This window comes from Thamnophis elegans, chromosome 12 (assembly GCF_009769535.1).
Source record: "Thamnophis elegans isolate rThaEle1 chromosome 12, rThaEle1.pri, whole genome shotgun sequence".
Lineage (NCBI taxonomy): Eukaryota > Metazoa > Chordata > Lepidosauria > Squamata > Colubridae > Thamnophis > Thamnophis elegans.
In genome coordinates this window covers 7,151,079-7,163,502 of record NC_045552.1, presented here as the reverse complement: position 1 = coordinate 7,163,502, position 12,424 = coordinate 7,151,079, and the positions used below count along the sequence as shown (strand labels likewise).

Here is a 12,424-nt window from a genome sequence, read left to right as displayed (position 1 = left end):
ACATTTCTAAAATGATACTTTTGGGGATAGAAGAGCTCTTTTAAATATATTTTTGGGGGAAGGAAGTACAAAGTTAACCCCATGGTATTGTTGGAAAGAACATGGACTGTTTTTGGATATTGCCTCTCTCTTTTTCCCTATGCTGACTGGGGAATTCTGGGAGTTGAAATTCAAATAGTCAGGTTTGAGAAACACTGTTTTAACAGTTTTCTGGGAATTGAAGTCCATATATCTTCAAGCTTCCAAGGTTGAGAAATACAGGTCTACAGGTAAGGAGGCTATAAATCCATCAAATAAATAAAATAATTGAAATTAATGGGATTTTTTTTTTTAATATCAAAGATTAGCTTTCACACAATCATTCCAACCACACCACTATCTCTGGGAAGAAAGCCAAAACTAAAATTAAATCAAAATAAAAATAAAGACAAATGGGCAATCCAACACAGCCCCTTGGCTTCTTTTATTTTCTTTTATTTATTTATTTTTAATTTCTAAGAATTAGTTAGCAGGAAGAATCAGTTTTCCTTTCAGAGCCATTCCAATGGTTCTGTTGGATGAAATTGCTGGCCTTCTGATTCCAGAATGGTGGCAGTATTAATTGGAAGGTGCAGTTTTGAAGGCGTCGGTACATTCAACTTTTATCAGTTCGTTTCTACGTTCTTCATGTGTTCTATTGCTCAAGGTCAGTTCTGGACAGGAAGAAGTGCATCCTTTGATATTATAAGCGATGTCTCCGGGATCTGCAGAAAAAAAACCCAACAAGATACAGGTCAGAAAAACAGAACAACAGAGTTTGGAAGGGACATTGGAGGCTAGACCCATGACGGCGAACCCATGGCACACATGTCACACGTGGCATGCAGAGCCCTCTCTGCGGGCATGCGAGCTGTCATCCAAGCTCAGCTCCACTGCGCATGTCACTCACCCCTCCTGCCAGCCAGCTGGTCTTTAAATCTCTGCCGCGTATGCGCGGGTGGGTGGCGTGAATGTAAGAGGCACATGCGCATGCACAAGGGGGGGGGGGTCATGCGTGCATGTGCGGGGATGGGGGCATGCATGGGGAGGAGCATGGGGGGTGCTGTGCCCATTTTTGGTCTTAGGAGGCTGTAGTGGGGGGCTACTAGGCCCAAAACGAGGCATGTGGGGTGACACATATGGAAGGGGAGAGAGGCGCACAGGGTATCACATGCGCAGGAGTGTGGGGGGTGTTGCATGTGCATTGCATTATGGGTGCGGGCTCTCTCTCTCTCTCTCTCTCTCTCTCACTCTCTCACTCTCTCACTCTCTCACTCTCTCTCTCGCATATGCTCACAAAATGGTTAGCCATCCCTGGTCTAGACCAGTCCCATTCTCCAACAGGAGATCCTATACCATTTCTGACAGATGGTTGTCCAATCTCTTCTTTAAAACCTCCAGTGAAGGCAAGCTGTTCAACTAATCAATTGTTCTCGCTGTCAAGAAATCTCTCCTTGTTTCTAGGTTGGTTCTCAACCTTGGTAACTTGACAACAGATGGACTTCAAGGCACAGAATTCCTCAGCCAGCCACGTTGGCTGGGGAAATTCTAGGAGTCCCTACATTTTCAAGCTGTGTAGCTTGAGAAACATTGACTTAGGACAGAGGATTCTGAGGAATCCTGGGAGTTGAAGTCCACTAGTCTTGAAGTTGCCAGGTTTGGAGAGCCACCTGGTGGCTTAGGGGGTTGTCATGTGTCAGCATCTTTCACTTAGTTCAAGTTATTATGCCGTTTCTCTCCCCTCCCTACCCATTCAACATATCATATGAACACAGGCTGCCCACACCTTGGCTTCATACTTTTATAGCAGAGGTGGGTTCCTACCAGTTCGCACCAGTTCGGTAGAACCAGTTCGTCAAATCTACCGAACCGGTTAGAAGAGGTTCCACCAGAAAGCAGGCCACACCTACAGAAGAGGTTCCAAAAAAATTTGAAACCCACCACGCACTCACAGACACACACACAGACACACACACACACACAGATGGACAGACTCACACAGAGAGAGAAAGAGAAAGAGAAAGGAAGGAAGGAAGAAAGAAATGAAAAAGAAAAAAAGAAAGAAAAAGTGAGAGAGATGAAAGAAAAAAAGGAAAAAAGGACAGAGAGACAAAAGGAAGGAAAGAGAGAGAGAGGGAGGGAGGGAGAGAGAGAGAGAGAAAGAGAACACATGGCTGGCAAGCCACTCCCACCAGGTCACATGGTCAGCAAGCCACTCCCACAAAGGAGGCCACACCCACAGAGTAGGTTCGAAATTTTTTTGAAACCCACCACTGTTTTATAGCCACCTTGTAAAAAGATGAAGTCATTACACAATTATATACCACACAGTGATGGGATTTCAGAATTCGGAACCAGCAGCTGCTGTCTTTGCACCTTAGAGAAATATCCATGCACTATTATTTCTCTTGCTACCAAAGATTGCAAAATGAAATGGGCAATTTTGGGTGGGGTGGGGTGGGGATTTCTATTTTGCAGTGTTTTTTTAATTATTATTGAAAATTTTGAAAAAAAAACTTTTACAAATATTTACCTCCCTCCCCCTACCCTCCCCCCCCAACCCAACCCCCAACCTCCCCCCCCCCCCCAGCTTCCCAGAACCAATACAGGGTATAAATCTTTAACAAAGATATTCTAAGATAAACTTAAAAAAAAAAGTTAGTATCATCTTTCATTTGAGCTTTAACTCCTCTTTGCTAGGCTAACTCTAAACAGATTACATCATTCCTTCTTTCTTCAGTCATAAACTATCTGGAATTTCTTAGTCCCGTATTTATTTTGAGTATAGTCAATCCATCTTCTCCACTCCAGTTTATATCTCTCGTTTGAATGGTCCTATTTTGCAGTGTTGCGGGGGAGTCTCTGAGCAATCCCCTTGTATGAACAACCCCCCCCCCCCACATCCCCCCACAGCAGAGGTGGTATTCAGCAGGTTCTGATTAGTTCCGGAGAACCGGTAGCAGAAATTTTGAGTAGTTTCGAGAACCAGTAAATACCACTTCTGACTAGCTCTGCCCCCATCTAGTCTCTGCCTCCCGAATCCCAGCTGATCAGGAGGGAATAGGGATTTTGCAGTAACCTTCCCCTGCCACGCCCATCAAGCCATGTCACCCCCACCAAGCTACACCACACCCTCCAAGCCATGCCGACAGGACCGGTAGCAAAAAACCATTGCCCCATAGATGGCATCATCCCTTCCCTAACTCCTGCAGCAGACAGTAATTTATATATATACATATACATATACATATACATATACATATACATATACATATACATATACATATACATATACATATACATATACATATACATATACATATACATATACATATACATATACATATATATATATATATATATATATATATATATATATATAGATATATTTAGATATTTAGATATTTAGATATTTAGATATTTATATATATTATATTTGTGCTGATAAATAAATAAAGGGAGACTAGTATAAATCTATTTCAAGCTATTTAGCTCTCATCAGCTAGCCATACCCTTGCTGGGAATCGAACCTGTGCTATATTACATCTTAGGCAAACGTCTTAGCCATTAAGCCACAAGTTCTCCTCCTTATCAGCTGAAGCCAGGGAAGAAGGTATATATTTAGTGTCACAACCCCTGGTAAGCCCCAATTATGGGAGGAAGTTAACAGCTTCCATTATCTGTCAATCGGCTCGTCACAAGAGTCCATCACGACAGAAACCCAATATTTTTTACTGTTGCCTTTGTTACACATTTTGTGTTATATTTGTGCTGATAAATATATATATATATGAATAAGAATTACATCTTTCTTTTCTGTATCCCACAAGGTTAATGCATTTGGTTTCAGTTCCTTTGCAGATAGCTTTATATTCACTGCTGTCCTCTGAGAATAGACCAAGAACGCCAGGGCAGTAATATCCATTTGGATGGGAGAAGGGCAGTCCTGCAAAATAAAACAACAACAAAAAAGGAAGTGAAAGATGGGCAAAAAGATAATCCATGCCAAAACTCTGTGGATTTCGTGGACTCTACTGCCTCCTTTTTCAAAATTGCATGCATTTTACAGTGGCTTTGTAAACTTTCTGGCCTTCAGAGGGCCTCCGGAGTCCGGGGAGGGCAAAAACATCCCCTCCTGGGTGTGGTGCAGAAGGCCAACTAGGCCACACCCACCATGGCCACACTCAGCCAGCAACCAGGCAGAGAACCCCTTGCTAAAATTGTTGAAGCCCACCCTTGGATTCCATTCTATATGGATGGAGAATGGGCTTCGTGAAGGAGTTCCACCACAAAACCGCATTTGACTAAAGGGCGCTCGACGAAACCACGTAGCTGACGTCATCACAGCGCGACAACAGCGCGGAGAAAAAAGCACGCTGTAAACGCTAAACCTAAAATTAACCCCTAAACCTAATCCTAAACCTAACCCTTAACCTAACCCTAAACCTAACCCTTAACCTAACCCTAAACCTAACCCTTAACCTAACCCTAACCCTAACCCTAACCCTTAACCTAACCCTAAACCTAATCCTAACCCTTAACCTAACCCTAACCCTAACCCTAACCCTAACCCTAACCCTTAACCTAACCCTAACCCTAACCCTAACCCTAACCCTAACCCTAACCCTAACCCTAACCCTAACCCTAAACCTAAACCTAATCCTAAACCTAACCCTGAACCTAACCCTGAACCTAACCCTAACCCTAACCCTAACCCTAACCCTTAACCTAACCCTAACCCTAACCCTAACCCTTAACCTAACCCTAAACCTAACCCTAAACCTAACCCTTAACCTAACTCTAAACCTAATCCTAAACCTAACCCTAAACCTAACCCTTAACCTAACCCTAAACCTAACCCTAAACCTAACCCTTAACCTAACGCTAAACCTAATCCTAACCCTTAACCTAATCCTAAACCTAACCCTAAACCTAACCCTAAACCTAACCCTTAACCTAACCCTAAACCTAACCCTAAACCTAACCCTAAACCTAACCCTAAACCTAACCCTTACCTTAACTTGAATCGGCTTGCTTTCAAAGCGCTATTTAAAACGTCCTTCTTTCTCCGCGCTGGCTGTTGTCGCCCTGTTGATGATGTCAGCAACGCGGTTTAATCGGGCGCGCTTTAGTCGAGCGCGGTTTTGTCGTGCCACGTCGTGAAGGTACTTCAACCTGGCTTGCAAAGTTCTTTAGATCTTTACACTGCCCCTACTCGGAGATTGTGCTTCATTGTTTTTTGGTTTTTTTTTTTTTTAAAAAAAGCAAACACCAACTGAAGCTCTCCTCAACCGGTCTATAAAGAAGAAGTTCCAGAATGTCCTTAATTAAATTATTAAATCTTATCCTCTCCTTATGAGTTCCAGAGTTAGCAAGTAGAAGGGCTGTCTAGCTTGTCCAATTGAAGATTGCCAAGCTCGTTAATCCTGGAGCAAAAAACTGAGCAAAGCAGAAAGCCGTGTTCCACAACCACTTCAGTTCCCAGAATTCCTCATAAAACGCTATCAAGTATTTTGTCTCATGTTTAACCTCTGAATCATCCCTCTGTTCTATCTTCTTTCAACGAACGTCCATATAAGGTTTCAGTCCTTTTTTTAAAATAAAAAAAATCAAACCCTTTCTAAACCCACCTACCCCTCATATCAAACTGCCCAGCTCCATCCTTTTTGCAACTTTAGTTAATTACTTAAACACTTCCAGTATTGGAGCAGTCACAACTTCAGAACAACACAATTGTTCTGACAGGAAATTTCTCCTCAATTCTAAGTTGCTTCTCTCCTTGATTAGTTTCCACCCATTGCTTCTTGTTCTACCCTCAGGTGCCTTGGAGAATAGTTTGACTCCCTCTTCTTTGGGGCAACCCCTGAGATATTGGAAGACTGCTATCATGTCTCCCCTAGTCCTTCTTTTCATTAAACTAGACATATCCAGTTCCTGCAACTGTTCTTCATATGTTTTAGTCTCCAGTCCCCTAATCCTCTTTGTTGCTCTTCTCTGCACTCTTTCCAGAGTCTCAACATCTTTTCTACATTGTGACCAAAACTGGATACAGTATTCCAAGTGTGGCCCTTATCAAGGCATTATAAAGTGGTATTAACACTTCACGTGATCTTGATTCTATCCCTCTGTTTATGCAGCCTAGAACTGTGTTGGCTTTTTTGGCAGCTGCTGCACACAGCTGGCTCTTATTTAAATGGTTGTCCACTAGGATCCCAAGATCCCTGTCACAGTTACTAGTATTGAGCAAGGTACTACATAACATAATCTCCGTGGCCTGCTGTTCTTATGGAATAGTAAACTCCTTAACCTGAGACCCATGTGGGAAGCTGAACTCATTAAATCAACGTCAATAGATTGGCAAATTGGATTTTTTAAAAAAGTACCCGTAAAAGATTATCAGCAAAGACTAGATCAGTGTGTATTGTTAGATGGTGAGGGGAGGAAGTTTGACAGGGCAGGAAGGAAATCCGGTCACACAAACACACACAACCCCCACCCCACCCCGCTAGGACCCTCTGAAATAGGGAGAGTGTTGGGTCCCAGACTTTCTGAGTAAACATACCAGGGAATGAGTTGGCCTCACACTTTTCCCCTTCACAACAATGGATTCTTCCTCTAAAATAGGTGTCATGTCCAACATTTACATCGAAGTGCTCAAGTTTGCACAGGCTGGATGAGAAGCAGTTCTTATGGATGGTTCGCACGGAAAGTGGTGCTATGCGGAGGAGGAAAAACAAGGAAAAAGAAGTTAAGTTGGTGGATCCGTGGAGTTTTAGAAACCTCCCACCCAAGGCTGTTATCAGTTTAAACATGACAGCGGATAAAAGTTTTAAAGGGAACGGTTCTCCTCGCACATATCTGCTAGTCATTCCCAACTCTAGAGGGCGATGCTCATCTCCGTTTCAAAGCAGAAGAGCCAGCGCTGTCCAAAGACATCTCTGTGGTCGTGTGGTCGGCAAGACTAAAAGCCGAAGGCGCACGGAATGCTGTTACCTTCCCACCAAAGGTGGTTCCTATTTTTCTACTTGCATTTTTATGTGCTTTCGAACTGCTAGGTTGGCAGAAGCTGGGACCAGTAACGGGAGCTCACTCCATTATGCAGCACTAGGGATTTGAACCGCCGAACTGCCGACCTTTCTGATCGACAAGCTCAGCGTCTTAGCCACTGAGCCACCTTAAGAAAAGCTTTAGGGAGGGGCGATTCTGAAACATCCTGAATAACTTGTGTGAAGGCCTTTTTTACATTGAGTTCCTTGTCTTCCTCTGCTGTTCTCCAGCAGACATCTGTCTGCTGGAGATTACAGGCAGTCCTCGCCTTACAACGGTTCACTTAGTGGCCGTACAAAGTTACAAAGTGAAAAAAATTGACTTATGACCATTTGCCGCGTTTACGACCATTCCAAGCTTCCCCCACCTGATTTACATTCAAATGCTTGACAAGCAGTTCACATTTATGACGGTTTGCGGTGTCCCTGGGCCCATGGGATCCTCTTTTGCGACCGCCTGACAAGCCATGCCCACGGGGAAACTAGATTCACTGAACAACCGTGTTACTAATTTAAGAACTGCAAGGCTTCGCGTAACAAAGGGGGCAAGCAAAGTCGTAAAGCGGAGCGAAACTCACTTAACACATTTCTCAATTAACGATATACATTTTGGGCTCCATAATGGTCGTAAGTTGAGGACTGCTCCTGATGTTAACTTCCAGATGTTGATCCTGCCCATCCCTTCTCCATGGGGGTCCCTCTCTGTCTTGCAGTTCACCTTCCACCTCCATCCCTCTCGTTTTCAGGATGTTTCTGGGGCCAAAAATGTCCTTGAAAACACACCCCCGAAACAGCCTGCAAATGACTTCAAAAACAGCCAATAAACAGGCCTGCGGGTATTCTGCCAGCCAGCTGGTATTCAGGTTTCCGCTGCTCCGGCACACACATGTACACATCTTCCGGTTTGGGCAGTTGGTGCTGAAAAAGTTTGCTTTCACAGCTCTAAAACATTTCAAACAAAGGTTGTCTAATCTCTTCCTAAAAAACCTCCCATGTTGGAGCATTCACACAACTTCTGGAGACAACTCATTCCACTGATTCATCGTTTTCACTATCAGGAAATCCCTTCTTAGTTCTAGGTTGCTCCTCTCCTTGATTAGTTTCCCTCCATTGCTTCTCGTCCTGCCCTCAGTCTCCTTTGGAGACTAGCTTGACTCCCTCTTCTTTGGGGCAGCCCCTGAGATATTGGAAGACTGCTATCCTTTCACCCCTAGTCCTTCTTTTCATTAAACTAGACATACCCAATTCTAGCAACCGGTGCTTTCTATGTACGGACAAGGACCATGCATGTGGTCACCAGTTCAAATCCCCTGTTGAGAAAGTTACTCATCCAGGAAAGGAAACCTTAGAAAGTTTCTCCTTTTATGGGAAGGAAACGAGGGGTTTTACCTGACGAAATCTCCAGCAACACAGTGCCGCATTGATCTTCTGGAGAGTCACACTCCGTTAAGTAACCATCGCAATCTTTTCCCACGTTGTGACAATAGTAGCATGAGCGACAGCTTCCTGAAAAGGAGAAAAGAAAGCAAAAGAGCGTGCCTAATTAATTCTATTATCTTATGCCTTCCCCAGGGTGTTTCGTTATTTTGAAATGTCAGGTCTGGATCAGTGACTTGCGAGGAATCCAATTCCTGAAGAGCTATGTTTGGTAGAGCCACGGTGGCGCAGTGGTTAGAGTGCAGTACTGCAGGCTGCTTCTGCTGACTGCTGGCTGCCTGCAATTTGCCAGTTCAAATCTCACCAGGCTCACGATTGACTCAGCCTTCCGTCCTCCCGAAGTCGGTAAGAAAAGTGAGCCAGATTGTTGCGGGGAGGGCAATAGGCTGACTCTGTAAAACCACTTAGAGGGCTGTAAAGTTCCGTGAAGCGGCAATTAATTCTAAGCACTACTGATATTTCACTTCTCATCCAAGAAGCTTCTTCGGTTCTGAACCAAAGCTGAACTGAAGAAACTTCTTGGATGAGAAGCAAAACATCTTCAAAGAAAGTCCTGTTGCCTCTTGAAAGAGCACCTTTGGGGCAACCATGACCTGGTTGACTGAGAATCTCCATAGGCATTTCTGCTTGTGATTATGATTAGCAGTGACGTGCAGTCAGCTTTAGCCCTGATGAGGCATTTTTTAGACTTGTGGACTTCAACTCCCAGAATTCCACAGCCAGGCATGCTCAGTTACGATTTAAAGCAACAGCATTTTCCCCCTTGCAAAATAAGTTTTCCCATTCTTTTTCTTCTCCCTCCCCCTCCTTCCTCCCTCTCTCCTTCCCTCCCCCTCTCTCAAACAGACACACACAGAGAGAGAACTTCGATCCTTCTCTCATTCACTCACTCTCAAACACAAACACAGAAGTTGGATTGGATATATTTTCCAAAGACTTGAAAGCAGCTCCTCTGCCATACCCCCCCTCTTCCCCTGCTGCCTTCCGATCAAACTTTTTGAATTCCTCCCCCCTCCCCACACACGGACCTTTTCCAGCTGTTTCAGAGACGATTCAACTCTGCTTCTCCCTGCCCTGACGTGCCCTCCCCTCATGAAAGGCCAGAGCTCTGTCAGACTGAGCTAGTTGCTCCCAGAGAACTCTAAAAAGCTTCTAAAAATGCTCTCTACTGGAGGCGAGAGTATACGTGCCTCATTTGCATAAGGAATTTTTTGCTTGTTAACTCTTGCTTAACTCTTAAAAGGCGAAAAATTCCTTATGCAAAAGAGGCCCCTCGTTCTCTGGCCTCCTCCTAGTTAATACTGAGAGCAGACACCAAGCCACTGTGACTTGAAATCTGGTAGCAACTACCCTGGCTTTAATTATTTTAGGAAAATTATTTAAAATCCTTTCCTTTCCCTGAGGAGACTAGTGAGGCCCCGCCTCCCTTGCCTCTAGTGACTGCACGTCCCTGATGATTAGCAAGAAAAAGATACCTGCCTACCAGGGATGTCTGGAGTTGAGGATTGGGAAAAGCCGAATAACCGAGTTCAGTCCTATCCAGTACACATTACCAGGTTCAAATTACCCTATTTCAGACGCATTTTGTGAAGACCCACATTTTTTTTTTTTGAGAAGGCTGTAATGCTGAAAAAGGTGGAAGGAAAAAGGAGATGGCATCAAACAAGCTGTGATGTTCTTCAGCTCTTTCTAAGTCTTTACAAGATGATGCTACCAATTACACTGGACTGAGAATTGGAAGAGTAACCAGTTGAAACAGCTAGCTTCATCCAATTTATCCAGAGGAACTGGTCACAGCCACACACAATATTCTTCTACCTCTATCCTATGCCAACCAATTGATTTCGTCATTAAATAATACACGTAATCTCCAAGCTAATTTATGTCCAATACAATTCAGGTAAGTGGAAAATATTAGTGGGTAGTTATCGGTCATTAAGCTGCCTTCAAGTCTTAAAAGTTAAAACTTACTTAGGTATTAGGCCTGAACTGGATGTGACAGCAGGAGTAGGAAGCTATATATTACTCATAAGGATGTCTATATAAAACTCAGCTTCTCGAGGTTTCCATCTCTTTAAGACCGGGTGGCCAGAACTATGAGGAACTGAGGTTTGCTTAAGTGCAGCTAGAAGCTGCGCAACATTTGCATCCCTATTTCCAGACGATTATATAAATTCCTGCTTGCCTCCAAGCAGATGGCATGTTGATGAAGATGGAGAAATTGAGAACATTGAAAACAAACAACAATAGAAGACTCGGAACCCATTTTGGTAGGACATTCTGCAACATCATCTCCTTACCTCTGGCTACAAAAATGAAAAGAAGACAGATGATCCCTAGAGATTTCATGGCTGAAGATGCAAGATCAGAGCTGGATAGGATATGTTGACCTCAGTGAAGTTCTGTGACTCTGCTGAAACCGGAGAGTCCTCGCAACAGGAAACAAACACAAGTTTAAAAATGGGAAACCCCTCCCCATAATGTAGGGCCAGCCCACAAATCCAAAAGCAAGCATAAAGTTGGCTTGACCGAAAACCGTTTCAACTTTGGTGACCATCTAGAAAATTTGCAATGCTGAGGCCATAGCCTTGAAATCTCTGATATTCTTGACATTGGCTCAAGCCATTTGGATTTTACCTTTTTATCTCTACTGTAAGCAAAGTCCAATAGAAGCCATCAAGTCAAACAATGAAGTCCTGGGGCCAACTCAAGATAAACCAGGTGGAGGTCAGTAACCAGAGAAGCGTCATCATTAGTCAAACAGTTCCGGCCTCGAGACAATATTAGCAAGGACTCAGTGATGAGTCACCCCAGACTAAGCACCTAACCTTGATTTTATTCATTCATTTACCAAATTTCTACATTGCCCGTCTCGCCCTAAATGACTCTTGAGTTTTTTCCCCAAACAACATCATGAAATGATATGAAAAGCAAATTTAACAGATTTAACAGATTAACAGAGTTGGAAGGGACCTTATAGGTCATCTAGTCCAACCCTACGCTCAAGCAGGAGATCCTACACCATTTCTGACAAATGGCAGTCCAGTCTCTTCTTGAAAGTTTGAAATGATGAAGCCCCCACAACTTCCAAAGGAAAGCTGTTCTATTGGTTGGTTGTTCTCACTGTCAGAAAGTTCCTCCTTATTTCTAGGTTGAATCTCTCCTTGGTCAGTTTCCATCCATTACTCCTTGTCTGGCCTTTAGGTGCTTTGGGAAATAGCTTGACCCCCTCCTCTCTGTGGCAGCCCCTCAAATATTGGAAAACTGCTATTGTGTCTCCACTGTTCCTTCTCTTCTCTGGATTAGCCATGCCTAGTTCCTGTAACCAATATTCATATGTTTTAGCCTCCAGTCCCCTCATCATCCTGGTTGCTCTTCTCCGCATTTTTTCTAGTCTTTTAACATCTTTTTTATAGTGTGGTGACCAAATCTGGATGCAGTAGTGTAAGTGTGGTCTTACTAGGGCTTTATAGAGTGGTATTAGTATCTCCCTTGATCTTGATTGTATCCCTCTGTTAATGCAACTTTGGATTGCATTGGCTTTTTTGGCTGCCACTACACACTTCTAGCTCATATTTAGCTGGTTGTCCACTAAGACTCCAAGATCCCTCTCACAATCACTGCTATTAAGCCTCTTTCTCTTTCTTCTCCTTCTCCTCCTCTTCCTCCTCCTCTTCCTCCTCCTCCTCCTCTTCCTCCTTCTTCTTCTCATTCTCCTCCTCCTCCTCCTTCTGCTTTTCCTCCTCCTCCACCTCCTCCTCCTTCTTCTCCTCTTTCTCCTCCTTCTCCTCCTTCTCCTCTTCCTCCTCCTTCTCCTCCTCCTCCTTCTCCTCCTCCTCCTTCTCCTTCTCCTCCTCCTTCTTCTCCTCCTTCTCCTCCTCCTCCTTCTCCTCGTCCTCGTCCTCCTCCTTCTCCTCCTCCTT

The 12,424-nt window shown here is 43.9% G+C and overlaps 1 protein-coding gene across 1 annotated transcript; it reads right to left on the bottom strand.

Moving 5' to 3' along the window:
• Positions 1-434: 434 nt before the first annotated feature.
• On the bottom strand, positions 435-10,939 carry LOC116515418 (phospholipase A2 inhibitor subunit gamma A-like). Its single transcript, XM_032227438.1, has 5 exons — positions 10,802-10,939; positions 8,454-8,570; positions 6,581-6,733; positions 3,824-3,964; positions 435-743 (listed from the first exon to the last, which is right to left on the bottom strand). The coding sequence occupies exons 1-5, from the start codon at positions 10,848-10,850 to the stop codon at positions 598-600; spliced, it is 606 nt and encodes a 201-aa protein (XP_032083329.1). The 5' UTR covers positions 10,851-10,939; the 3' UTR covers positions 435-597.
• Between the last annotated feature and the right edge of the window lie 1,485 nt (positions 10,940-12,424).